At 42.0% G+C, this 27678-nt stretch overlaps 3 protein-coding genes across 8 annotated transcripts; 1 reads left to right on the top strand and 2 right to left on the bottom strand.

Moving 5' to 3' along the window:
- On the top strand, positions 1–27420 carry Stac (C2 and C2B_Munc13-like domain-containing protein staccato). 6 transcript variants are annotated; one of them, XM_076905896.1, is made up of 19 exons: positions 1–475; positions 13049–13207; positions 13895–14144; positions 21018–21182; positions 21262–21440; positions 21694–21738; positions 21808–21967; positions 22153–22676; positions 22845–22991; positions 23085–23222; positions 23291–23479; positions 23587–23881; positions 23991–24349; positions 24421–24610; positions 24707–25013; positions 25680–25760; positions 26357–26480; positions 26678–26871; positions 26941–27420. In XM_076905896.1, the coding sequence occupies exons 1-19, from the start codon at positions 33–35 to the stop codon at positions 27033–27035; spliced, it is 4044 nt and encodes a 1347-aa protein (XP_076762011.1). In that variant the 5' UTR covers positions 1–32; the 3' UTR covers positions 27036–27420. The 6 variants fall into 6 exon arrangements, with proteins under 6 accessions (XP_076762011.1, XP_076762014.1, XP_076762012.1 ...); XM_076905900.1 differs by lacking the exon at positions 1–475 and adding an exon at positions 7754–7898; XM_076905899.1 differs by lacking the exon at positions 13049–13207.
- On the bottom strand, positions 2124–3446 carry LOC143429917 (trypsin 3A1). Its single transcript, XM_076905770.1, has 5 exons — positions 3413–3446; positions 3232–3329; positions 3070–3152; positions 2680–2956; positions 2124–2410 (listed from the first exon to the last, which is right to left on the bottom strand). The coding sequence occupies exons 1-5, from the start codon at positions 3444–3446 to the stop codon at positions 2126–2128; spliced, it is 777 nt and encodes a 258-aa protein (XP_076761885.1). The 3' UTR covers positions 2124–2125.
- Positions 4066–6715, bottom strand: LOC143429916 (uncharacterized). Its single transcript, XM_076905769.1, has 5 exons — positions 6614–6715; positions 6083–6537; positions 4921–5636; positions 4496–4827; positions 4066–4376 (listed from the first exon to the last, which is right to left on the bottom strand). The coding sequence occupies exons 1-5, from the start codon at positions 6693–6695 to the stop codon at positions 4066–4068; spliced, it is 1896 nt and encodes a 631-aa protein (XP_076761884.1). The 5' UTR covers positions 6696–6715.
- Positions 27421–27678: the final 258 nt, after the last annotated feature.

Below are 27678 nucleotides of genomic sequence, written 5' to 3'. Positions count from 1 at the left end.
GTCATGAAGGTTGTTTGTTACTTTTCGCAACAATGTTGACTTGTGTTGTGAGATTCAGACGGCGCCGCAGAAGGCCATCTAGGCGAGCGTCTGTAAGATCGAACGAGAACAGAAAAAAGGAGAACGTACATAGAACAAAGGATATAGTAAAAGACAGTGATGAGTATTTGACGAACAAAAACCTGTCAATTATGACCGACAATGTACCCAGCGATTTGCTCTTGGAAAATAGCATTCTTAGGATGAAATTAGGCGAGAGGAGGCTCGAGAGGACGAACAGTTTGTCCGATTTCGTCATAGTGGGTAACGAGGAGGAGCCTCTGCCGCCTGACTCGAAGAATGTGGATAACAGAAATCCAGAAAGCGTGAACATGGATAGTGCGACGAAGAAGAGTAGCAACGCGTGGTACTTGAAGTTCAAGCGACACTTTGTGAGGAGCCTGCGCAACAGGGTGTCTCCTTCGGTGGTCCTGGGGTGAGTGGATGCGGGAGAGTTTCAAAAAAATCGGCAACACTTTCAAAATTTGCCATCTTTTCGATCCTTCGTATTCTGTTCTCGAAATATAATCGAACGATCGATTAAAAATGGTACAAACACGAATTTGATGACTGTACATGTACATATTAGGGTGGGTACTTAAATTATGTTTTTATGCATGAACGAACCATGGCAACTTGGATCGATACGTTGTCTGACTATTGTGTACTCAGTCTCCTGCCATTGCATCGACCAGATTCTACGAAATAATATTGACTCTATCAATTTCAAATCACAGACGTCTCTCTCTCTCTCATAATTAAATTTCTCGTCTCAATTCTCGAGGATTTTGCACTTGCAATGTTGTCAGAAAAACTTCTCGCAAATTAAACTTTCTTCCCTCGACTTTTCAAGCATTTATTTGAATAATCCACAAAAAAATACTTCCTTCGCAAAAATTGTCATTTTCATCAGAAGATTGTCGAAATTCTTGCACCCATTGCTGACGTTCTTTTTATCTAGCGAGCACTTAGAGGGGTACAAACAAAACCGACGGACGTGACCAGCGATAGCGACACTTCTCACGGTTGGAAGACACGGTGCACGTGGCTAGGAAGTTTAAAGACCCCCGTAGCGCCGCTGGAAAAGCCGGCAGGTTCTGTTTATGCAGGGAAACCTGCGTGCGTGAGTCATCCTGGTAAATGACAGCGACCTGTAACGCTCGCGTGCGCGTCGACGCACACAACGATAGCCGAAACGATAGGAATATTTAATCTGGCCATTGTGTTGAATGGGAGACGGTTTTCGTGGCACCTGTAACGCGAACGTAGGTGGTCTAGACGAGGATTCGTGCTCGATCGTCTTCGAGGGTCGAGAGAAAGTGGAGAAAGTGACGAATCGGAGGATGAAGCGGATGGTATTACTTGTTCTTCATGTAGTTTACAACAAATAAAGTTTCAGTTAAGATTAGAAGCTTGAGATTTACATATCGTAGTATTTAAATTGTCTGATATTTGTAAAAATGGAAAATGCAAATTAACTGCAACCCTTAAAATTGAATCGCATCATAGTTTCCATACTAAAGAAATTTTTAGAAAAATTCCGCAATGGTTTTTATGAATTTCATGTTAATATTGTCGTCATCGCGCGTGAAATGTTCTCGTCTAAAAATTCCTGCTGCATCGTTATCAAATCGGGAAAAATATTCATCGACGGATGCGGTGCTCGAGAATAGTTATTCGACGCGCGCCACTAAACAACACGAAACGATCGGTGTGCACAATAGTTTCTAATTACGTATTACTCGAGCGGCTCGTTCGAACTTCATTCAACCCTAAGTACACGGTGCGTGGCGTCGCGGTGTGTGCGCGACAGGATCTTGCGCAGAACGTGCGTAATGCGCTTCCGGCGTGCATCGAACCTGAACGCGGGTTCCGCACGCTGCCCTTTCGACACGGCTTTTTCTTTCTCCTGGAAACGGATGCTTTTACGTAATCCGTCGAAGGGTCAACGAATCGAGGGGTTTTCCACTTAATCTCATCTCGAACATCGAACGAGTTTAATAGTCTTCGTTTTAGATTTTCAGAGACAGAGTTCTAGATTTGAACAAGAATTGATCGTGTTCGAAATTTCAATTTCATTTCTGGATCACAGATTCGTGATCTGTTTGATCCAACGTCGATAGTAGGAAATGTTCTCATATATTCCTGATACTATCGCGCAGTTGTAACCAAAGGAAACTATGCCGTACAGAGTGGTTTTGCTTGCCAATGGTCCTCCTGAGTCCCCGTAACAGGAATCTTTACCATGCGTTCCGTAACAGAGGTGGTTTTCTCTTTTCACGAGCAGGGTGTAGTCCGGTGTCTCGTTCACGCAGGTTTCGTACGGGGTGTGAGTCACGCTGACACCTCTTAGGATACTGCTAAGCGTTGGCTGCGTAAGAAACGTGTACAATTGTTAATTTTTTAGTTGGAAAATTTTGAAATATAAAATTTTATAATTTTGACGATTTTCGGATCAAGAAGCTTGAGAATTCGAAGAGTTGGTAGTGTAAAAATAAACAAATGTGAGAGTTTAGAAATGCACGACTCTAAAATTTTGCAAATTTGAATATTCTGGAGGCTTAAGAGATGTAGAAATGAAAAAGTTGAAATTTGGAACATTTGGAAATCCAGAAGATCAGAATTCAAAGAGACACTCACGCTGCTTTGAATACCTGTGTATCCCCAGCCGCAAACGTACAGTTCACGGGGTGGTTTGCTGGATTCCCTGGGCAGCCGAACAGATCGAACTCTGCTCGAGAATCGAAAACGCGGTCGTACCTCGAACAGCGCTATATCATGATACAGCATGCCCGAAAACCAATATTGGTACGTGCTGTCGTTATACGCGTGCATCTTCGTTACCCTATGCAACGATCCCCCTTGATCGAGCCTGTTCGAGCCAGCTCTCACAAAATAATTCGCCCCCTCTGACAGTCTGCGAAAACACCGACGCGTACAATTATAAAATAACAAATACAAGAAACAAAGTACAAAAAAGATATAATTATTCTGTCGAGAACGTCGCCACGTCAATCACAACTCTCTTACAAACAATGAAGCGCAGTGATGCCCCAATCTCGGGAGAGAATGCTCGCTCCACATATAAATCCATCGGCACCGTGCAACGAGAGCTGCAAATTTCAATTTTATATTCAAAACCCAGATCATTGTCGAATGGAATAAAGAATAATTAATTACAATCGCACTAACCATGAACGGTCGATGTTTTATGCTAACAGGGTGTCCGCCAATAATTTTTGGCGCAGCCTTGCAAATCACGCTCGTCACATTTATCGTGAGAATTAAATCTGAGGGTGCGAACAAGAGTTTTTTTTCATAAAACGTATATCAATCAATGAAGAATAAAATGTTGCGAAGGTGGCGGACTTACGTGTTAAGTAGAATACGGTGGATTTCGCGTGCATTTCCTACTGGGTGGCCACTTGAACGAGTGCGTTTAATAAATCTGCGTGACAAAACGCGCGAGCGCGATTTGTATCTTCAGAAGCTATAAACGTCAGGTGGCGATACATTTTCCCGGATGCATCGTTGGGAATTATTGTTGCTGCTATCAACAAGAACGCACGGGCTGGATAAGTTAAATTGTTCAAGGGAAACGTTACGCAATTCCATTGATTTACGATGTAACGCGAATGCATCTTCCAAAGTTATGCGTTTTTTTAAAAATGATAACGATTCTACGAAAAATTCTGCGCCAATTGCTGTAGTTTGTCAGAGAAAATTTTATACTTGTCTCGACGTATTTGCAATAATAATTTATATGCCTTCTTAAATAATAATAATAATAATAATAATAATTAAGAAGATAATCAGTGAAGATGCGTCAGGAAACGCACTTTAATTATCTAGGATAAGAAGACCGAATAAAAATGCATCAGGCTATTCATCAGAAATTATTTTTATTTCGTGTACTATAATTACAATCAAAGATGAAGACTACAGAATCAGCAATTTCCTACGTTAATTTTTCGAGGTGTTAATCATTTTATTTCGTTTACATTCTAAAATGATTCCGTCAGATTTTCATTGAATTCGATCTGTTAAGTAAGCGGATGGAATTAAATCGACAATCCCATTGTAATCCAAGGAGAGTAGCGACCTACGGAAACGACTTCTCTCGTCTTCAAATTCTACGGAGGATAGCTCGTGGTTGCCTTGTCCAAGACAGTACAACGAGGAAACGAAACCGATGGTCTCCATTAATATGGTGACCAGCAGAAGATTATTGGCGATGCAGGCCAGCATACTTTTGTTATTCGTGCCTCGATATTTACTCAGACGATTCATGGACTCCATTAATCCGTTCATAGACCTGTCCACATTTCTCAACGCCACTGTACCCAAAAGGAAACAAAATTTTTATCAAATAAAATACATTCGCGAAAAATTACTCGCAGAAAATCGATAAAAAATATATTTGTTTTAAGAAAAGCGCAACAAAAGGTTGGCTAACCTGATCGAGAACCAGCGATCTCTTGCAGACTTTCAGAATTCGAATCTTCGTCGACGTAGTCTACTAGCGACGCGCTTGCGTCTGACGAGCTCTGTCCCTTTCCACTGGAACTCTGACCAACGTGAAGCTCCAGCAGTTTGCTCATCCAGTCCATCAGACTCGATAAAAGCTTCACATGACCCTGCCAAGCCTGCTTCAAAGTATCCTTCATACCCTCTGCAAAGAAGTTTTCGAAATCTATCGTGGAACGATGCACTCTGTTGATCGCGTCCATCGTTTTCAGAAGCAGCCCTTTTCTGTATACTTCCATCGCTTCTAACATTTCTCTGTGTCTAGTTAAGAAGAGAGAATTTGATTAAACGCTCAAACCTAATTAAGTTTACTCAAATTCGAGGTTGAATCGCACCAAGCATCCTCGCACTGACCTTACAGCCGCGTTTCGCGTCGAAGCTTTCTGCACCCTCTCCTGTCCATCCACGTGAATTCCAACATACCGACACAACTCATCGACGAACCTCTGTCCCCACTCGCTTCTCGACAGAGTCTCGCCAAGATCATCGATAGCTCGACGAAGAGGAGGCCTCCTCGCTACCTTCCTGTCCAGCATCCTCTCGAAAACGTACCTCGTCTTTCTCTCAGTTTTCCTAGGTATTCTACGAATCATTTGGCAAGAAACCTTCACGTTGCCATCAGTGTCCGTCTTGCAATCGCTCAACCGTTGAATCGCCCTCGTCCACGACTCCACGTCGACGTCGTACCTTCTCGCCTTTGTCCGTTGCTTCAGACCGCGCAGACACGCGTCGAGACGTTCCAAATCGCGCATGCAATCGTCGTAATTAATTCTCTGGTTGCTCGACATTGTGAAGCAGATGAACACGTGCAACGGTTTGTGTTTCGAGCGTCTCCTGAGGGCGCTGACGTAGGAGACGTCTCTCGCATTGGATTTCAAGGTTTCGAAGGTGGCTTCCGGGGTTTGCTGTTTGATCGCGTCGAGGATCGATCGAATTAGGCTCGCGGATGATTTGTGCAGCTTGGTGTTCGATAAGTTCAGCAGACATTCGGCTAAGCTCTCGCTGAACTCTGCAGCGTCGTGCACGACGCCGAGGAATTGCAAGCTCTGATCCTGTCGCGTGGATAATTGCTGCAATTATCAGTGGTTGCACGTTAATAAATTGGGAGTATTGTTTGTAGTGCTTCGAGAAATTTTAGAAACTATCACGAGGCAGATGTAATTGGTTATTGGGTTTGTAGTTCTTCAGTGTGATTCATTGGTGAATCAGTTGTTGAAAATTGCGACGGATAATTTATTCTGTCCTGGAATTGTACATGTTAATTGAATATCTATGACGCGACGCCTAAAGTGAGTGTAACTGCTCAAGATTTACTTGGAATGTTGATAATTAAATGGACTTACAGTGGTTCGCATGGTTTCACTTTGCAGTTTGTATGATGTAATTCTAGGTCTTCAAAATTGAAGAAATTAATTCACAAGATTGAATCAAGATTGTACAATATGAAATGTAATTTCTAAAATTTCAGAGCGATATTGCAATATATTATGAATTTATTCATATTTTTTCTGCGAACCTTCTTTCTCAGCGAAGTCACGTTTCCTCCTCCAAAATACCGATCGATGGTCGATCCAATTTCGTTGATCATGTTCCCCAGATCTCGCGCCATGTACAAACCTTGCAACACCATCTCAGAATACCAGTCTTCGGACAAAGGCTCATCGTCAAAGCTTTGCGTGTATCGCTGAACGGTATTACTCAATCCGCATTCATCAGCAAATCGCATGAGCCTCCTCCGTACGCAAGAACACAGCGTTCGAATCGTCTGTTGCAGATCGTTTCCTCCAAACGACGTAGAATTGAATACAATTGGCTTATCGATCGGTTCGACCATTTTTGAGAAAAAATGTCGAACTGTTCTCTCCAAACGTGGCACCTGTTTGGGGTTGATTAACAGGAAGGTGTCAGAATTGATTCGCACGGAAGTGTCTCGATCGATGCGTTCCGATACTGAGATATGTACGATTAAACCTAAATAGAGTAAAAAAGAAGAATTGATAAATTGTAGAAAGGATACAAGTGGAGAATAATTTGTTCGAGTACTTACTCAAGAAGGGAAGCATCGAGACCATTTTGAAAATCATGGTGAAACAACGTGCTTCTATTGTCACACTGTTTCTTCTTCGCATTGTTTTTTCACTTCGATATATAAATTTCTAGGAATACTTCTGTATGAAATATTGCTCCGCTTTGTCAGCTTCGAGTACATTTTAGATTAGCCTGGCAGACTCGGTTAAATATATTCTCAGTACTTGTCACGTCGCACACGATACTCCAAAGAGATAAAGATAAGTGATAGAAAATAGGAAAAGAAAATATCTTGTGTCTCCTTCGTCTAACTTTCTTTGCTTCCATATTTATTCTTCGCTGTCTAATGTTTTCTCTTTATTAAAATCATTAAATCCTTACGTTTCACTCGATACAAATTATTTAAAAGTAGTTAAACAGAGCTTGTTGGACTGGTCAGAGAAAAGATCATCGACACCCCTGAAAGGAAGACCGCGCAATGCCAACTGCTCTCGAAGTGCCCGCTGAAATCATTCCAATTGCTCGAATTATTCATTGGCAACGATCGAGACTTCCTCTCGGTACACCTGCTGAACAAAACATCGTGATGTCACCGCGATGACAGCCCTCAACCTGAGCATTGACTCACTGCGTCTATTCGCGACTCATGGCGCCATTGCGCGCCATCAGCGGTACCAAAGTTGGTCCCCAGACTCGTCTCACTGTAACTCCATTTCAAAACCAACGAATACTCTTTCAAACATTTCAACGAACCCATAATTACGTTCCATCGATTATCTTCAATTCGATGCGATTAAAAAGCTGTGAAACGCCTTACACGACAATTTCTTTGGATTTCCAAGGAAATCTGAACAGTAGCTCAGCTCCGTAGCTACGCGCGGTCCGTGAGCGTCCGCCATCTGACGGTCGTTGCGGGAGCTTTGAAAATTGAACGATTCGTAGGCGTGTTGCTGGCGACAGTGCTGGCTGTTCCCGGCTAACCAACCGGCGTTAACGTGGGTCGTTCGCCAGAAATTCTGGCGAGGACACTTGTCAAACATCGTGCCACACCTGCGATGCGAGATCCGCAAAGCTTCGAGCGAACCAAGCACCAGTGACGTCTTCGTCGAACGAGGGAAAAGTCCAGTCGCGTTGCGGAGGTGTCGTCGAGTGGAGTATGCTGAACGGATTCCCGTCGAGACCACGAAGAGCACACCTGTAACGATGGACGAGGAGTCGATGTGGAAAGGCTTCTACCATAAGATCGTCGTGGAGAAGGAGGAGAAGGAAAAGGAGCAGCAAGAGAAGTCGGAGCACGAGACAAGGTAGAGAGAGGAACCTCTGGAATGGGACGCTTTCTAATTTTGTTTCACCGTTTTTCCTTTCCACGCGGGTATAATTAACCAGCTACGTTTGCGCTGATACACGAGGAACGTGTCGCTTCTCGGTGTTTGAATTGGTGGTACGCGGTTGTAACTAATGGTACTAATTATCTTAAGTAATCGCCTGGTTAATCGTTCGTGCGCAATCACGTTCAAACGTTCATCCTTTTACCTTTACTCATGTATCTCTCGTTAAACCACGACGCGCGAACTACGAATAGAGACGCAGCGGAGGTCTGTTTTTTTAAAGAGGTGCGGTTTAAAGGTAGAGACGCAGTGACCTTGAAGGACCAATTGATTTCGCGTAGACTATACGTCAGCTTAAAGTAAGGAAGTTTCTGAGAAAGATTTACCTTTAATGAGAACCAGAGATAAGAAACGAAGCTTGCTTCTTTAACGCGATTATGAAGCGTCTCCAAACTCGTAACGCTCACAAATTGGATCACGCGATGCAATCATTCCCACGAAACTCAAAGAATAGCATCCGTAGCATCTTAAATTGTCTCGATCCGCCTCTATTCAGACTCTACAACAGGTTAATCTCGTGACTCACAGCGTCTATGGATGCCAAGCGTAATAAGAGGCAAAAGTGTGGATTACTCGAAAGGTGATCAGAAACGAGCGATTACGTGTCTGCGAACATTGCTATCGATTCCAAAAGACGCGTGTCTTATCGTTCGCGAAAGTGTTTCGCGGTAAACACCGTTTTGTCAACATCTCCGCATCGCGAAGTCACGTGCTCGTTCGTGGAACGTGGGCTACCGTCGTGGCTGTCGACAAACGAACGCCCAGTCGCGTTCAGCTCGTCGCAATGGCGAACTGGTCTGCTCGTACGCGATCCACGCACGGTTGTTATTAATAAAATCACGCTAACGCGAGCCACGGAACATCTGTGGAGGAATACATGGTACAGATCTCGCGAACACGTAACCCACGATCGAGATCCGCGGCTCAAGGTCGACGTCTCGAGATTTATCGTCTCGCTGTGCCGCGTTTGGAACATGGTGGACGAGGAGCTCTCGCGTTCGACTCGCTTTCATCGTCGCATACGTTGAATTCTTCTAATAATTATCGAATTTAGACTATTTTTTTTTTTTGGTAAAGAATATGAGTCTTCTTTAAAAGTAATGAGAAGAGTAATTAATTGGCGCGGCTGTTATTGCACGAGAACGCTAAATTACAGTCTGACACGAACAGAGAGGCTTCTAATTGGGCTGCAATTTCATAACCGAATGACAAGTGCAAAATTCTACCGAGAAAAAGAATTTGTACGATGAATTGATATAATTTTTGCAATTTTTCATAATGAAAATGTAATAAGAGAGCGTTTTTAAATGAATAAAGAGAACAGTGTCCATAGATGTGCGTCTATATTGATTCGATAAATATTCAGTAGTAAATCTCGTGATGTCACGCGGGGGAAGAACAATTTGAAGTGAAGAACCAGAGGGAACGTGCGCGCGTTGCTAATTAATTCTTTTATGATGTCTCAGCTGTTGCTTAGCCGTCGATGACAGAAGCCCCGCGAGGCGCATAAACCAGCCACCATTAATTCGTCTCGAAGTCGTTACACGTACCGTGAAAGAGAGCATTGCAATCAAACGATGCTGTAAATAATGTATCTGGTTCGAGCAACGCGCATAATCGGGTAACTCGATGATTAATCGCAATAGTTTGTTCAACCAGCGTCACGTAAAAATATATTTACAAATTCTGACGAACATTTATACACGAATAATGTAGAGTTTAATTGTTGAGAAGGTTCAGGAGAGCAGCTTGAACGCAACAGCAAAGTAGAAAAGGACAGTGCGTAAACGGACACGGTCCTTCGCAGAGTAGAAAAAGAGATGTAAGAAAGAGTGTAAATTGCAACCAAATACCATTTAGTTACCATAATTAACAAATATCCAAAAAAATTTAGAAATCAAATGCAAGAGGAGAATAAAAAACGCTCAAGATACAATGGAAAGATACAATATCTACTCAGTAACGATTGTACATACACTGTATCCACGATATTTACAAATTTCCTTCGCAGAATCAATTCTCACGACCGTGTACCGCTTACGATTATCAAGGGAACGCAGTTCCACGCGATTTTCCAATTACATACGCCGCTGGATTGACTGCCAGTATACGAGGCTTGATAATAATTAACAGATAAGATGGGAGTAATTTATCTACAGCTATTTCACCATGGATCAGACGATAAGTCGACGTAACGACCGCGTCATCGAAATCGTCACGGGAATTCCTTCTTTTCGTAGTTGGTGCTTGGCTAATAAGGAAACCGAGATACGAGTGTAGGTGAACGACTTGGTCTGCGATCTCCAGTCAGAACGAAATTAACATTTCGAAACTGGTTATGGAAAAGGGGAATCAGATATCGAACGATTCACAAAGTAAACAACTGTGTATCTTTCTTGTACATTCTTCTGTTATCTATGTCACATAGCATTCTCTGAGAAATATAAAGATTAAAAGCGAATTAAGTGGCATTAAGTAGAAAAAATGATCGTGCATCGCCATCTTTTGTGCTTGCCTTATTATAAATTAAGCTAGAAATATGTATTCGTTATCGAAGAGTAAATAGGTTTATCTTAAATTGTGATATCACGAGTTCCAAGAAAGGCATTCGCGACAGAATTGAAGAATTCTTCTCGTTTATTTGAATCGTAGACGGAACTTGAGCACCAACTGCTGATACGTCTACGACCTACTTCCTTCTCGAGCGTTGGAGACGAAATATTTTTCAGAAAATACGCGCGAGCACGTGAAAAGATGTAAATTCTCGCAGGCAGAGATTAACGCGAGGCGGATGAAGTCGGTTGGAGTTTTGAGACGGTAGGAACCGCTCAAGGCTGTCCGTGACTTACATCACTACGGGACCTTGCGGCTTTTGCTCCACAGGCAGCAGACCAGTTTCAGATAGCGCGTTTCGATATGAAAATAATCCAATCACCTTTCACCTTGGCGCTTGAAAAAAATTTCGCGAAATTCTCGCGCGATGGAGACTCTAAGATGAATAAATCGATATTGGCACACAGTGGTACCATTTTAGACAGACATTAACGATTATCAGAGAACTCGTGTTGCTAAGCGATTTGCGATTTCAGTCGTATTTATTTTGTACCGAGTGTTGCAACACAGCGTGTCCGATTGAAACAGCAATTTGCATTGTACGTTTTTTTATATTCTCAAGAAAAATCCTGCAATTTGTTGTAATTACATTCTTGTAATCCTTGATTGATTGTGATAATTCTGTACCTGTCTTATTGCTTGAGTCTACGTAAAAAAAAAAAAATAGAAAACGTTCGTGTCTGACGTTTCGGTGTTCGTATAAAAAAATGAACAATCGAAAAGTTATTGATAGCAGTCGAGGCAGAGGTCGAATCAGAAAAAAGTAAAAGCAAGAAGTGGAAACGAGATTTGAGAGCCAATCCGCGTACTGTACACCAGTCAGGCTCGACTCTTGGGTTAAAAATAAAGGCTGCTAGCTCGAAGAAAGATGGCATTGTGTTGGTGAGAAAATAAAGAAAAGAAAATGCGGCGAGAGTGCACTGTTTTCATTTCGTCGTCACGTGAAAGCTGAAAATAAATGGAAATGACTTTGCAAGGATTTTCATCGTCTCAACATTAAATCCTTCGATCTCGCCATTTCTTAAATTCTTCATCCCTTAAAAGACGCCTAAGAAAGAAATTTTTTTCTCAATATTTCTACGTTTTATTGAAATATTTTATCAGAGAACGAAGTGACTGGGACGTGCAAGAATTTAGGGGTTGACAATTTTAAATTAACTGGAGTGATCGAAACTGGAACAAAAGAGTCCTTGGAATTTGAAATAAAGAAGAAATCTTTCTAAGTATCGAAGAACTCATTATCGATCGTGCAACAAGTGGCGTTTTTATTTGCAACAAATGCGATTCGTATGATTCATCCGTCAGCATCAGTTTTCCCGTGCATTATAAATGCACACGTAGTCCCTCAACTTTAGAACGAGGAAAGTCGGGAAGTACTGTTACCATTAATCGTATCTTAGAACAGCTGATTGCGCTCAATTAAACAATTGCAAAATTATCATTGATATCGCTTTCATTGCTACAAATCGCTGCGCTCTAAAAAGGTACCAACTGCATCAATTAATTCGAAGAATAACGATTAAATTAATGGGAAGCGGTAGCTCAATTACATTAGTGTATGCTAATTACTTCGAGACATTCAATTCTTTAATACCAAGCCAATAGAAAGGAAAGAAACTTGATCAACAAAAAAAACAAGACAAAAAATATTGCACTAGCTGTATTTTTAATTCTACCTATTTATTTGCAATTCTAATTAATGCGGAGGTTTGTTAGACAAGTAATAAATTTTGTAACCTCGATCCAATCGAAACATACACTTGTGAATAATTGTACACGCAGGTAGTCACACTAGCAGGAAAAATTTCAACGACTACAGTCGATCTCCTACTTCCTCCTCGTTTCTTCACGGGTTCTGGTGTCCTGTTGCAGTTCGTGGTCAGACGTGGTTCGGCTAACACGTTTCTCATTGCCGTCTCCTGCGAGTAGATCGCAGTATTCGTGTTATACAATGAGAGATTCTACCGTGAACTGACCTACATTGCCGTGATTTAAATATTGCTCGCAGTAGCTACACCCACGCGTATCGCCTCGAATTTCTCCAATCGTTCAAACAATTTATCCTCATTCGTTTAACTTTGAATTATTATTTTCTAATTGAACGCAATGTGTTTCAATTGATCAATAAAAAGTGACAATTTCGGTTTTTTCGAATTCAAAGTTTGTACAACAAGGGACAGTGGATGTGAATTTTTGTATTATCGCGCGATCGCTCTCGAACAATTTATTTTTTATGCGTAATTGAATTAAACGGAAATCGAATTCTGATCGTTCTAAAAAGAAGACACACGCGTGGAATACGAGAGAATCTGCTCTCGAAGTGAAATCGGTATGCGTCCCTCGCGTTTCGCTGAGAACCGTGCGAGAAGTAATCGGTGTTTCGTGACTCGTCCTCTGTGTACGTCGTTTATGCGTTTCGTGTGAAAAGGAGACTCTGTGTGCTTTTCTTCAAGGCTGGGCAGCTCGAAAATGGCGCACTTCGATAAGCTGGACGAGCAACACCCTTACTACGCGGTCGCCGCCGCTCGAATGTGGCAGAAACCGGAAACGAGGCCGGTCACCGCGGCGAGAATCTATTGGAAATTCGCTGCGTTCAACTTCGTTCAGAAAAGGTGAAACGAGCGTCTCCTACGTTTCTAGCTTTCTGGTACCACGCGACGGGGCTGGGCACTTTCTTTTTTTCAACAGATTCCTCTGTCTCTATAAAACTAAATTACACTTATGCTAATATGGACGATGCCCAGCTCTGAGTTATGTGACAGTAGTTTAGTGCAGCTGCTTTTGAAGAAGGATCTCTTTGATTATTTCTTTGTAGAGTTGATAATTAATGTACAGTGATATTGTGTCGCTGTACGGTGCAATTGTTAATTTTCTGTCGATGCTTTTTATCATGTCAATTGTTGTATCAAACATCACCCAGAAACTTTCGTCACGAAAGAGTTGCAGAGCGTAGATAAAAATAGAAAAATGCTGTTGATGCATCTGGCGTTGACCGTGAAACTGAATCGAGGTATAGTCGACGATATCGATTAGCACGCTTCTTAACGCACTTAGCGGTCAAAGGGTAATCGCAGGATACGTGGCATCGAAATAGTACAATTTTTATCATTCATCTAATCTCCTTATTCGTAACATTTCATGAATCAACTTTATAATTTGTACGCTCACCCAGTATATAATTAACACACGAGGCTATGTATAACTCTTCTACTGGAGCTTTGATTTGTGAATGATTAAACAATTGCATCGCTAGAATTATTTTTTGCGTTGCGACTTTATGTTTATTTATATTTTTCTAGAATACAAGAGTCCGATGGGGGGTTTTTCGAGAACCTTGGCACGTTATTGGCTGAGAAGGTTCGAGCGCAGGAGCAGGCGGAAGGACCGCTACCTAAGAAGAAGGAAGAGGCCCCGGAAACGGAGGACGAGGACAATCTGAGCGATGAAGGGAGCATCGAGGAGCCAGTCGATGCACTTTTGGAAACAGATAGCAACAGAGATGAGGATGAGCTCGCCACGAGCTTCTTGGCTGAGTCTATGGGGTGGAACGTGAGTCACTACTGGCATTTTTCAATCATTTAAACACATTTCTATCGTATCTCAATAATCTACAGAAATCAGACTATTTATTAAATATATATTTCTATTATTTATCCAATTTCATTTTCAATTTTTTCTTTGTATTTAAATTTCACTCTTTACTGTATATCCTGGATGATAGAGGAAAACATCAGCGTGTATAAAATTTTAATGGAGCCCCCAAAAGCACCAACGCTACCCACAAACCACAGTATATATCTCATCTTCAAATCGACCATAAAATCGCGGTTATATCCGTTTGCTAGACTGAGAAACCAACTATCTCAGGCCACGAGTGTTTCTTTTCTTAGGCTGGTTCGAGTGCCACGGGGTAACCCGAAATACCGATGATCCACGAGCATGTTCGTTCGACTCGTTATCCTCTGCTTGAAGATACGCAATGCGATAAAACGTGACTCGCGTCAGTGGTCACAGGGGGTGGCTTTCTTGGTCAGTGTTTGCAGAGATAAATTAGTACGACTAGTTCGCGTAAGAATTATAAGGAACAGATGGAGAGAGCTATGGGACAGTATCTTAGAATTGCGATCGAAGACAGACATTCGTTGTAATGGATATTGGAATTAATCTATCGCGTCGATAAGGAATTAATCGCTGTGATTAATTTCTGTAGGATTATTTGATATGCGATTATTAATTCAATTTATGTAAATTGTAGGGATTATACTGGGAATCGTTTTGATCCCTTCAGATATTTTATGAGCTATTATTTTGTAATTTTTATACAATTTTTCCAACGCTTTGTAATTGAACTGTATGATTTTTTTTAAATGAAATTCTTTTTTCATTTCTTATTCGAATCGATCGAATATAATATGCTACCCTCGAACATCGCTTCATTCTTCATTTATCGTCATACATGATTGAATCATGGCGGCGCAAGGCGATATTGATCCCGCAAAGGTCCTAGTTTCGCTCGAATCTTCGTTCAAGTTACGCGTTCCTGGCACGAGCCACATTTTCGTTTCCTCGAGGAGCTACTGAGTTTCGATTAAATCTCGATTTCCGTGTCGGGAATTATGAGACCCAGAAAATATTGCCAAGCGTTTTCTTTGGAACTGAATGAGAACTATGTAAGTAGAAAACTGTCCTGCTACTTTACATTAGCGATCATTCCAATTTACACTTCTTGGAAAGTCACGCCTGCTATATTTACCATTATGAAAGAACATAACTCCCTTTCAAAGAAACGCAAAGCATATAGATATAGATATGCAGAGATACAGAGTTATCAATCGCGTCTTTTAATTTCTCTCGTGAATTTTGTTATCGAACGATTAAATCAAAGACGCCCATTCAAAGATTAACTCTCACATTCCTATTTAAACACAAAATTGTTTATTAGAAAACAAGATAAAAATAGTCTAAGTACAAAGCTATCATTTTTCCAATACTATCATCTTTTTTTACAAGAAGTCATGAGAACCGATCGATTAGACTGCTTTTGCAATTCAAAGATATCCCTCTGAGTGTCTAAAAAGCAGTAGAAACTTCGTCACATCAGATTCAAGCGCCACAAGAAGAAAGAACTGATCGTCAAGTAGCATTGAAAAAAATCGCAACGAGGGATCATCGATCCCAACCCTTCGAACTCGAACAAAGCGATGGCAGAACGAGAGCCTGGGCCACGTGAATGCCTCAATTATGTCACCGATACGGTAACGCACCAGCACATACCGCGGGGTGTTATCCTCGAAGCTGAATGAGCAGTTAAGTCCAATTTGAAACGCGACACTGGTTTTGTACCGTAGCCAGCGTGTGACGCTAGTTGAATCGTCGACGTCGACCACGACGACGACTGCCGATCCGTCGGCCCGTCTATTCCTGGCAGTATGCTACTCGCCACCGTCAGGCTCCTTTCTAGCTGGCCACGGTCGTCCTGCTTACGCGGCCACCCCTTTCGCGGCACCCAGTTCGTGGGAAAACACGGTTACATCGCGACCCAATTGCCAACTGCGAATTAACGCGTCCGGGAATCCCGTGGACGGTCGCGAATATGGATTGTCGTTCGTTTCTCAACTTCGCTGGCGAACGTGGACTAATCGTGCGCGACGACGAAGAGAGGAACTCCGTCGAGTGGATTTTAAATCGTTCCGTCTGTGAAAGTGGAAGGACTTTTGAATTGTATTCTCTTGGATTTTAATGAATCATCGAGGTTGCCAATTTTTATGCAATTTTCGAGCCGTTTTTTGGGTTCGATCGAGCTCGTGTTCGTCTTGGAGAATCAAAAGTTGCCAATTTATAAATTATACAGATTAATTTGTATATATACTGATATAAAAGAATTAATGAGAATTTAATGATATCGATATATTGAGATGGAATAAATTTGGAGGACCACGGCAGGGTTAATGGCGCGACACTGGGAACCGACTAGGTGACCGGAAGTAGAGGAATTGGAGGTACGTCGTAGGATTGGCAGAGTTCATTGCATCGAGGGTATAACGATCCAGAGGATGGCATTGTGCGGCAATTGTGTGTTCGAGTGTCTTATTTGTTGATCGTTCAAGCGTAAATGCTTAGTGAGAAAGTCTGCGCGGTCATAAAAATAAATCGAACTTGGTAAGGAGAGCCCCATGATTGGCCAATCCTCCTCCTATGCTGTATCTTCGAATATTGGCAAACTGTCAGCGGTGCGGATACATTCCTGTTGAAAGGCTCCGTAGAAAAACTGTCCCAACAACATGTCTTCATCGTGTCTATATAAAATGACTAAAAAAATTCCTGCAATTTTTGTTATCCACCTTAACTTCAACATCTACACGCACCAAACTCCCTGACAATCTTATTTATCATCTCTCGACTGTCTGTTTGCTCAGAAATCTAGTCGATCCGTGGTACATCTCGTAGTTAAACAACAGTGACCCATAATCGTGATTCAGTCCACTGTTTATAGACCCAACGCAAATAACAGAGGATGGTCCCGCGAGGTTCTACGAAAGGAAAGTTAGTTCGATGATTGTTTGTCGCGCGCGTGAGTCACGCAGGACCGAGATCTGCTTAGAAGCGATGAAATTCCGCGCGGACGGTGGCCAAAGGGATTCGTGGCTGCGCGTACGAGAGCGCGACCGATTGATCCGCGGACGCGACGCTGCCGCCTCGAGAAAGAAACGCGCGACGGCGTGGTTGCGAGAAAATCCGCGCGTTTCCCAAATTAATTCGTCTCTGCCTCGGAATAGACCGAGAGTTCGAAGTAGGTGGGCGGTCGAGCCTAGACGAAGTTGCGTAACCGGTGAAAAACGGGCCCAAGCGGTCGAAGGCCGCGTCGCGGAGCCAGAGGCACGCGTGCCCCCGCGTTCAACGAGCTAATTGCCGTGGTATATCAATTTTCATTGCTCGCAATTGCGCCTGGCGTACGGACACGCGTTGCGGTTGCACTTGTCCCGCCGGCTCAAACAGGATACGGCATAGTTTCCCTTTGTGCAGATTCATCGTGTTCCTCTTCCCGCCCCCACCATTCGCCCCGCTTGTTAAACGGCCGGCCAATGCACGCGGCCACGGTACCCCCCGGTATTTAAATTGCTGATACCCGGTTGCAAAAGGGGCTGAGAAATGGGCGAAAGAAATGTGAGAACTGTTGCGCGATCTGCGGTTCTACGATCGAACGATTTGCGTGATTTCGAAGAGAAGGGAAATGGCTCTTTTTTCTACCTTCAGAAGTGGTTCAGAGACGTGGTTATGGGATTTTTGATGTTACCTTGCGAGAGGGATGATTGAGAGACCCCAAATTGTGATCAAAACTTGCTAAGATAAAATTTGTAACTTTTATTTCAATGGTTTTCTGTTTAAGGGTGGATTAAGAAGTTTCTGATATAATTCTTTTATCCTTGGGTGTAACTTTTATATTTTTATTTCACCCTGAAGTGAATTCATTGTTCCGACCTTGAGTAAGAAATATTCCCCTCCACCCAGGCTCGATCGAGCCAAAAGGACCGTCGAAATCTGTACGGATAAATGGAATCTCATTGTCAGAGTCGCTCGCACTTGGCAACTAATATGCGTCGATGTTAAAGGCTACGGCCCAGTTTTCGCGTTTCCCACTGACCCGTTGATTCAATCTCATTTTCTATCGCTGCTTCTCGCAACAGCTGATCGATCTCGTGGAAACTTTTCTCCCTTCCAACGATCAACTTCGAGGCGATTCTGTCGACTCTGCGAAAAGTCTTCTCTCGTTGTTTTCGAAAGATTCATCGATCCGTCGATTTCTCATCGATAACCAAAGATTTGAATCCTCTTCATACGACCAAATACTTTGTCGACCCCGCGGATATCTATTTCGATCGACAGTCGCGTTCCCAGCGTTCTTTTCGCGAGGTCGATCGAATGGGACGCGCTATAAAAAGAGTGACGTTGGAAATTTGTCTGGTACACGAGAAACAGGACGAACGATTTACAGCTGCCGCTTACGCAACGGGAAATCTGAGAAAAAGTGGCGCGCTCGAGTGCTAGCAGGTTTGAATTCAAATTACCCGCGAGAATTCGATCGAGTCGCGCGGGACAAATCGACCTCTCGATTATTCTAAACCGTATCCGCTGTTTGTTCCCAGTGTCGCGAACTGAAAACTGTATTCGTAGCTCTTTCATTGCCCAGTTAATTGGTCGAGTGTATACAGCTACGTGTACTAAACGCTCGAATTAGGTCAATGTCACGCGAAACGTTCCATTCATACAGTTTTAACACTAATAACAAAACAAATTTCCCCTTCCTGTACGCGCTGCAATGAATTTACAACAAACTAATTCGATTAGCGAAGCGATTAATTATAAAAATTTGTTTGTTCGTTCCATTTGCGTGAGATGTACTCATTCTGTTGTCTGTTCACCAATGAGTGCGAGGTATTTCTCGTCGATCGATTCGTTCATCAATTTCGATTAATTGGATACGTTCGAAGATGGTTTTGGTCATCGTTTGGTGGAAATGTAGACGTGAGAGTTCGATCGAGCGTTTTTCTCATGCATACGCATGGTCGACTAAATATGCGTAGACCCGATAGCAAAGGTCGTGGTCGTTCGTGTTGATCTTTCGCCGATCCGCCACGATTCTTGCCCGCTCGAAGCAGTTCGACGCTCGTCGCGTGTGCAGCACCACTGATCGCTTCGATCTTCCTGTTCTACTTAAACTGTTCTCGCAACAGAAGTCACTGAAAGTTTCCTTAGTTCGGTACTTGAGTCATTCTCGACATTAATCAGAGAAAATATTACGTTTTGCAATTATCTGATAGCTGTACGTGTCCTGTGTGAAGCGTCATCGAGGGAGTTCATCGATTTCCACCCCTTGGAACTTCTTATTCTACTTAAATTATTTTCCTTGTAAAAATCATCGAAGTTTCCATCGATTTGGTATCATGGCTATTTGCAATGTTAATTAGACTACTTTTCGTAATTGTTCAATAGCTGTAAGTGTCACAGTGCGAAGAACCACCCTATCGCTCGATCCTCTTGTTCCACTCAAAAGCACTCGAACTAAAAACAGTTCGAGAACGCGGATCTAACTTAAATTGGTTAATTAAAGTGCCGACTGAATTAATTTTTATTTCGAACAGTAGCCTGTCTTTATTCAATCGAGGAGGAAAGGTGTAAAAAACAGGAAGTGAGGCCTCCAGTGTTAACGAGTGAATGTCATTGTGAATTGATAGTTTCTCGATTTTGTTTTAAACTGTGAAATCGTGCACGAAAATGTTTCGACGGTCAGCAGTGGTTGTTGCTAAGGAATAAAATGTTTTCTCGTAACAGATAGCGGTATCGAACGATTTGAGATTTTTCCTGTAACTGAACGCGTACAAGTGCGACACACACGCGTACGTATGCGGTGTATGAGTTCTTCGTTCCTCGAAAGTGATCACGGGATTAAGTTCCGCGAAATGAGAGGATAGTGAGTTTGTGAAACGAAAATGGTGAGCACCAATCCACACCTGGGGGTGGCCACCCTGAACAGGGGTAGGTACACCTTCCGTGGGGTGCCCAAAGCGGAAATCGAACGCAGGACCAACACTCTGCTCCAGGCTATGACGGTGAGTCGATTCTGTACTCCAATTGTTAATTGTATCATTAATTGAAAATATGAAAAAAGTTATACATACAATTTCTGAATGTTTCGTTATTATTTTATTATCTGTTGAATATTTAATTACCTTTTACAAGAGATTAGCGAAGTTTGTAAGGATTGAGTCGTGGAAAATTCGAGGACAGACCTCAACGAGCATCGCGATTAAATGACTGATGATTTAATTTTATTACATAAACGCGGGTAAAAATAGAAATTGAGGGAATCGTGAATACTCTGTTACTCGAGTAACATGAAACAGAGTGCGTCCACGAGATAAAGTGGTTCGAAACTTATTTACAGTCGGTTCTTTGCACAATGGACGTCGAGAAAAGCTGGGGATGAGTGTAAACAAAATTATCCGCACAACGAGTATCTGTTTATCGTCAATAATTTTATTGTCCCGATCGGTGAACTTTGAACCGTGAATGCAGGGTCGAGCATCGACGAGCGACTTGTTCTTCAATATCTTCTCGTGCAAGCCTTATCAGCTGGTCTGGTGACTGGCAGATGCTGCAATTATGCATGACGTAAACAGACTGCGCTCTGTTTCTCTCAACAATTTCATTATTAACGATCGAAAGAGCGAGGAGAAGCATAAATGATAAAAATCTTCAATGAATTCAGCAGAATTCTTCCCACGCTTTTACCCTACCTCAATTTATCAAGTTTATGGAATGAAAACCTTGATAGAAATGTGTTTAATTGAAATTCATACTGTCAAAAATTGATCGACAGAAAACATTTGTTTCACGATTCGAATAAACATGTATCGCACATAGATCGAGGAGCTCTATGCTGCTCTAGTCTTCATGACCCAGCACCAAATTGGCTACGATGTTTGCAACGAGTGCGGACAGGAAGCTCTGTTGAACCACCTCCAAAATGCTTTCAAGATCGACAACGAGACCCACGAGAAGGTTCTCAATGAGACGAGGAACATGGAGGTGAGTGAAAACCCCTCTATCGTTCTCTAGAAAACAGTTCGAATTTAATTACAAAGTCGTGTGACTGTAATTTGCACAGCCACCGGAAATGCACCTGAACGTGGAGGTGATCGAGGCGAAGGAACTCGTGTCGAAGGACTCGAATGGTAAAAGCGATCCGTTCTGCGCCCTTTATCTAGAGTCAGCCCCCACGAGGAGGTACAACACTGCCGTGAAAACGAGCACCCTCAGCCCTGTGTGGGAGGAGCACTTTGAACTGTGAGTAGAACGACGTGTGTTTACTCAAGCTAATGTACAAGAAAATATCAGACTTTTACTGCGTGGCGTTGAAAAGATTCCTCTTCAAAGTAGGACACACGTGCATTTCTTTTTTTATAGAGGTACCACAAAAAGAATATCTTGTGTTATTTTAAGTAGCTCTTATTGTGTGAATTTTTTGGAACTCCTGATTTTTGTACCACCACATAGAATATCTTTTTTCGTACTGTAACGTTGAGTGACTCTTTTGTAGGCCCTTGGAGGACCCAGAAAACGACGTACTATTCTTAGAAGTATGGTAAGTTAAAATAGAACTATTTTATCTGAGATAAGGTGTTCACGTGTTTTTTCTTTTTATTTACAAAAGGGATTTTGACGCTGCTGAGACAGTTCCTGAGAAAATGAGCAAAGTGAGGGACGTGAAGGGTGTTCGAGGGTTGGTGAAGCTAGCGAAGGAGATCGCCGTCACAGCCACGACTGGTAGCCACGATAACGAATTTATCGGTCGCTGCAGGATAGCTCTGAAGGTACACAGAACAAATCAGACTCCATTAGTCTCCTCTTCGTGTTTGCTTTACGCTGTTTCACGAGTCAACAATCGAAATTTAGCTATTCCATAAATGGACTATCTCAACCATCAGAGACTCTAAACAACCAGAAACCTTGAATATCTTTTTACAAGATCAGATTGCAAGAACTAATACGATTGCAGGACATACCCACAACAGGCCACACGATGTGGTACTCCCTCGAGAAGAAGAACAAGTCGAAGCGACGAGGGGTGGTGAAACTGAGGTTGGCCTTCAGCGCAGAGCACAATGCACAGGTAGCAGCGCAAGAATACAGGCACCTGATCAGGCTACTGCTGTTGTACGAGATAGAAACAGGGAAAATAGAGAAATACTGCTGGTCTGGTCGATGGTCAGCGCCAGCAGAAGTTCTCCTACTCCAGCACAGTGCCCAACGTGGCTTGCTGGCTAGAAACGTGACCCTGGCTCAATGGATAGAGTACGCGAGAGTCCATCAGGAGCACCCACTCAACTTCACAGTGTTCAACAAATTGGCTGTCGATCTCTTGAGGCCTTTGGAAGGTGGTCTCTTCTCCGTAGACGAGACCAGGCTCTTTTGGGACGCCACGAAGAAAGTGTTGTTCTCGTGTCTGAACAGTATTCGCAAGATCAGAAGGTTTACCATTGGAGACAAAAATGCTATCACTCAATTGTCTGCCATTTTGGGGTAAATAGTTTTTATCGTGACTTGACAAATAATCCTGTGATTCGAGACTATCTTGAGTGTTTATTCATGAACTTGTTATTCGTGGTTGATATCAAGTGTCTTTATTAAGAAATAATGGAAAAACATGAATGTTAAAAATTGAAAAAATGGATGTCTCTGTGTTATTAGGATATTGTCGTCCATTTCGAGCCTCAACGTACCCGAGGATATAAACTTGTTCCCCATGAAAATGTACCCTTGGTTCCCAGACCCTGACGAGAGGCCAAGTGTGATCCAGGCTTTGGTATACACGATTGAACAGGGTGGCAGTGAATGGTAAGAGTCTGAACGACATGTAGAAAGCTCTCAAGCTTTCAATTCCTTATTGAAACTTAAACAACTACAAATTTGATTTTTATATCGTCCTAGGTTCGATCATATACTGAATAACAATGTTCCACAAAGTGAGTCCGACGAGGACGCGTTGAAATACCACATAAAAGTGATCCAACTCATCAGAGCGGATCTACAAAGTGCCATCGACAATTACGACAAATTGTTCATCAAGTAAGTATTCAAAATTCGTTGAGAAAAGAACTTCAGCATCTTTGAGGTCAATTTAATTTCAATTTCAGACGCGTCAACGTTCCTTACGCGAGGTGTCTCTACGTGATGTACGAGAAAAGGATCAGTGACATGTGTATGATTATCACGGAGGACGTCTGCGGGAGATTGAAAAGGATCGAGGTTGAAAACGCGGATGTCGAGCTGAACCTGGGGACAACTTTGTTCGAATTGTATCTGGCGTTGCAGAGATACGCCGTGTAAGTCGAAGTTCCTTATAAAAAACAGCTAATTATTACTAAAAAAAATCGATAGAAACTGAAAATGAAGAATATATGCACAAAATTGATCGTGTATCGACTCTTAGATTGGGACAAGTGCTGTGCGCCGAGGGGCAACTCGAAAAAATGAAAGTACAGAATTACTACGAATGGTTTAGAGCTGGCGTGGCTCACTGGCTCGACATAGCAGTGTACAAAGCTCTGAAACGAATCGATAGAGCCGTGGAATTCGACACACTGCAGGCAGTCGACAACACTGTTCAATACAGCTCGAGCGCTGTGGACACTTTAACGATATTCTACCAGATCAAGGTTTTCTGGACACAATTGGCCTGGCCTGACATAGAGGGCTCCTACACGTTCATCGTGAAAATTATAGACGTGAGTCGTTTGACGATCTTTAAAAAATGTACACGTATAAAATCTTTCTTATTATCCTCGTATTTTCACGCTGTTCGAAACGAAATTTAACGAAATGTGCCATTATTAGGACATATGCAAGTGTTCGATTGCGTACGCGGACAAAATGGCGAAAAAGGCGGAGCTGACCACGGAATTGGAGCAGCTGTCCGAAAGCAGCGTGTACGAGAAGAAATTCTACGTTTCCACGGCCTGGTGTTTCGCTATAAACAACATCGACTATATCAGAACGTCGATCGCACCCTTGGCCAACGATTTAGGCTTCCAGAGCATCGTGGACCTGATGGCAGAGAAGAGGACTCAGGAGGAGGCTGACAGGTGTCAGCAAACGTTACAACTGATCATCGACAACGCCACAGACACTGTCAGAAACAAGATCATAGACCTGTTGCAAGTAGTGGCGAACAAAATGGCTCCTGCTATGAACAGGTGGATATAAAGACATTTTCTATATTAAATTGTACATAAAATTTGTTTTCACTTCTTGCTTTTGAACGAAGGTATTTGATGGAGGGCGCAGAGTTGATCGACACGACCAGCAATTCCATGGACCGCCTCTTGCAATATCTGGACACTAATTTAATGACTTTGCACGATAATCTTAACAAAGACAATTTCGAGAGAGTTCTGCTCGTCATCTGGGACATCATATCGGATACGTTGTACCAATTAGTGCATATCAATTTAGAGGTACTTAGAACTATGATGAAATTCAAATTATATTACCATACGACAAACAAGCTGCTGTTAATTATAAATTCAATATTAATATTATTTATTCTACAGAAAAGAAGGCCACCATCGTTCTACTCCAACCTTCATCGCACGCTGCACACCCTCATCAAATATTTCAACACTGGAGCAGACGAAGCGGCGAACGTGAAGGTTTTGGAGAAAATCGAGTACCTCCTGGAGCTTCACGGTTTGGAGACAGGCGAGTTGATCCATCGTTACCGTCAGGAACGTATTAAGGAGCAAAACGAGCTGGAGGAGTCAGAGTACGGACAGATCACCGTGAGGGCGCAGTTCGTGGACAATTCTTTGAACATTCAGATACTGAATGCGAGGAAGTTGCGACCAGTCGACAGTAACGGTAAGAAAATGGAAATTGCCAATTATTTTGGAGGTACGGTTGGGCTAAAGGTGGCATGATTAGTCGAGACGAAGTTTCAGGTTGATAGGCATTTATCGTATTTAGGGGGTGGTTTCGACGGCGACGGAGAGGTGCGATTATTTCTTGAATTCACGAGTAACTTAAAAATGGAACGATTTTAGAAACCGTAAATGAAATTAAACTGAAGGTTAAACAAATGTTTTCGTTGCGTGACGTCTTTTCAGAAAGCGGATACCTTCTGATGCAATTAGTTCGCACGTGCACCCGTGGAAAAAAATTGAAAGGTGCAAGCACTGACGTTTGATTAAATATTTAAATATGCCAATAACTGAGACGATGACGCAAATATAATAATTTCATCGATTTCCATGCAAAGTCACGGAAACAGACGAAACAATAAGAAATAATCGCACGTCGATCGAAATATTCCGCTAGTAATTAAAAAAAGAGAAATGCACGTGCCTATAGATAGAATTCAGTACTTGATTTCGAACGTGAGTTAAGAAGTAACAGTTTTGGTTTTGTGGCCGATTAAAATAATTCAGTTGCGCTTGTTTTATTGTAACGAAAAAAAAAAAAGAAAGAACAGGAACGAGCGGGTGGTTCGCGACAAAGAGAAAATGACATTTTCTTTCGATTTTATAGGCGATTTGGTAGGCAAGGTGTCTACTCTGAAACGCAAGCTTCATACAAAATCTAAACAAAGACTGAAAGATTGGAAGACAAGTATGTAAACGTGGATGTAAAGCAGAGAGAAAACAAACACGCTCTTCCTCATCACTGTTCCAATTAGAATCTCTCATCCAATTGCCTGCCCCCGCGACAATTAAGTAGACTCTCAGATTGCATGAACACGGCAAACATTCTGTTATTATTGTACTTGTAGTTAGAGATTTCGTGCGAGTATATTATTTTCGAACATCTCGAGAACCTTCCTGACATTGATACGCAGGATTTATCACCAATTATGCAAACCTCTACAAGGTTCCGTGGTCAAACAAATTGTTTAATAAATAGACTACAGATGTTTATGCATTTGTCTTTGCAAATTAAAAATATATCTCAGCATGACACAAAATATCTCTGTTTAAATTTGCATAAATATCTGTGATTCTATAAATTAATGTTTAACGTAGTGTAATATATTATTTTGTTACTTTTGCTTTTTGTATGCGTTAAATGTAATTAAAATCGTGGAACCTCGTAGAATAATAGATCCATCAAGAGTAATGACAGTCACCTTCACCGTGCATGAGTCCATATGGGGTCTTTATTGGTTCTTCGAAAGGATACCGTGGAAATATGGCTTTTCTATTTTCCAGGCACGTGTGACTCTTACGTGAAGGTGAAGCTACTTCCGGAGGAGAAGTTCGCGGATATGAAATCGTTTAAGACGCACGTTCAGAAGGAGAACTTGTACCCTCTGTTCGACGAAATCTTCAACATGTAAGTAACACTTTTAACAACCTGCGAGTATCATTTCTAGCTTAAATAGTGCAATATGAATTTTTCTACAAACGTGAAATCCTTAATGTCTGATCAAAGCTGATCTATGCTACTTAACCAAGAAATGATCGAGATTAAAAGCTATTTTTATTTACGAAAGAGTGTTTTAATCATCAATTTATTTTCTAAACGTTCAGTCCTCTAACCAGCGAGCAAAGAGCGATCGAGAACGCGATCGTGGCCTTCGAGCTGAAAGACAAGGACTTCCTGCGATCGAGATTCATGGCGGAAGCCTTCCTGCCATTCAGCGAAATACCTGAAACGGGGCCAGACGTGAGAATCGAGTCGCTGGACCAGATTCACTTGAAGCTTTCTCGTCCAACGAAGAAAAGTACGTCTACTTTCGTTTCCTGTATTCACCTTTCATTTCTCGTTTCTAATTTAATGTTCTTTCATTTAGGCACAGATATAATTCAAGCGTTAGAGCAGAGGAAGGGAGACAACCAGGCGACAGAGTTTCTATCGAAGCTCAACTCCAGGGCTGAACGAAAATAATGTTATTGTTATCAATCGTCGATCAGACGACGGAAGTAACTGTTTTTCTATATCACGCAACAACGAAAGATCGTTCTGAGTATTACAGAACCCATAGGTGCTACTATCGCGATAAGAACGACGTTATTATTAATTTATATTAATAATACTACATAGAATTAACATAATACGATAACATTAGACATTTTCATTGCAACAGTTCATCATTATTTCTTTTTTTTTTAATTAATTTATTTAATAACCATACGTTCAACTCTTGAATTACGTGCTACGAATTTTTCTAAGTTTTTCCAACATTATAATTATGTAGATGTTTTTATATTAATTTCAAGCGTCGCATGTATCGCGCGCCGTGAAATTTGTAATATATTCGTTTGCGTGACGATACGCCATTCATTTCTTTTCATGTTAAACGAACACATCGCGTCCACAGTGAGGGATAAAAGCACACGAAAGGCATCGAACATTTTTTGTTAAGCTTTAAGAACCGTTCGTCTCTACGGTTAAAATCCGTTTTCCAGGCTGTGCATCGTTTCGAGTGTCGAACACCGGTTATCTCTCTCCTTACGAAACACTGAACGTCGCATTTCAAGATTAGGAGAACTGTAAGGCTGAGTATGTGCTGTACACGAACTATATTTAC

This window comes from Xylocopa sonorina, chromosome 12 (genome assembly GCF_050948175.1).
Source record: "Xylocopa sonorina isolate GNS202 chromosome 12, iyXylSono1_principal, whole genome shotgun sequence".
Lineage (NCBI taxonomy): Eukaryota > Metazoa > Arthropoda > Insecta > Hymenoptera > Apidae > Xylocopa > Xylocopa sonorina.
Note: the sequence above shows the minus strand (reverse complement) of the source record. Positions and strands in the feature narration are given on the sequence as shown.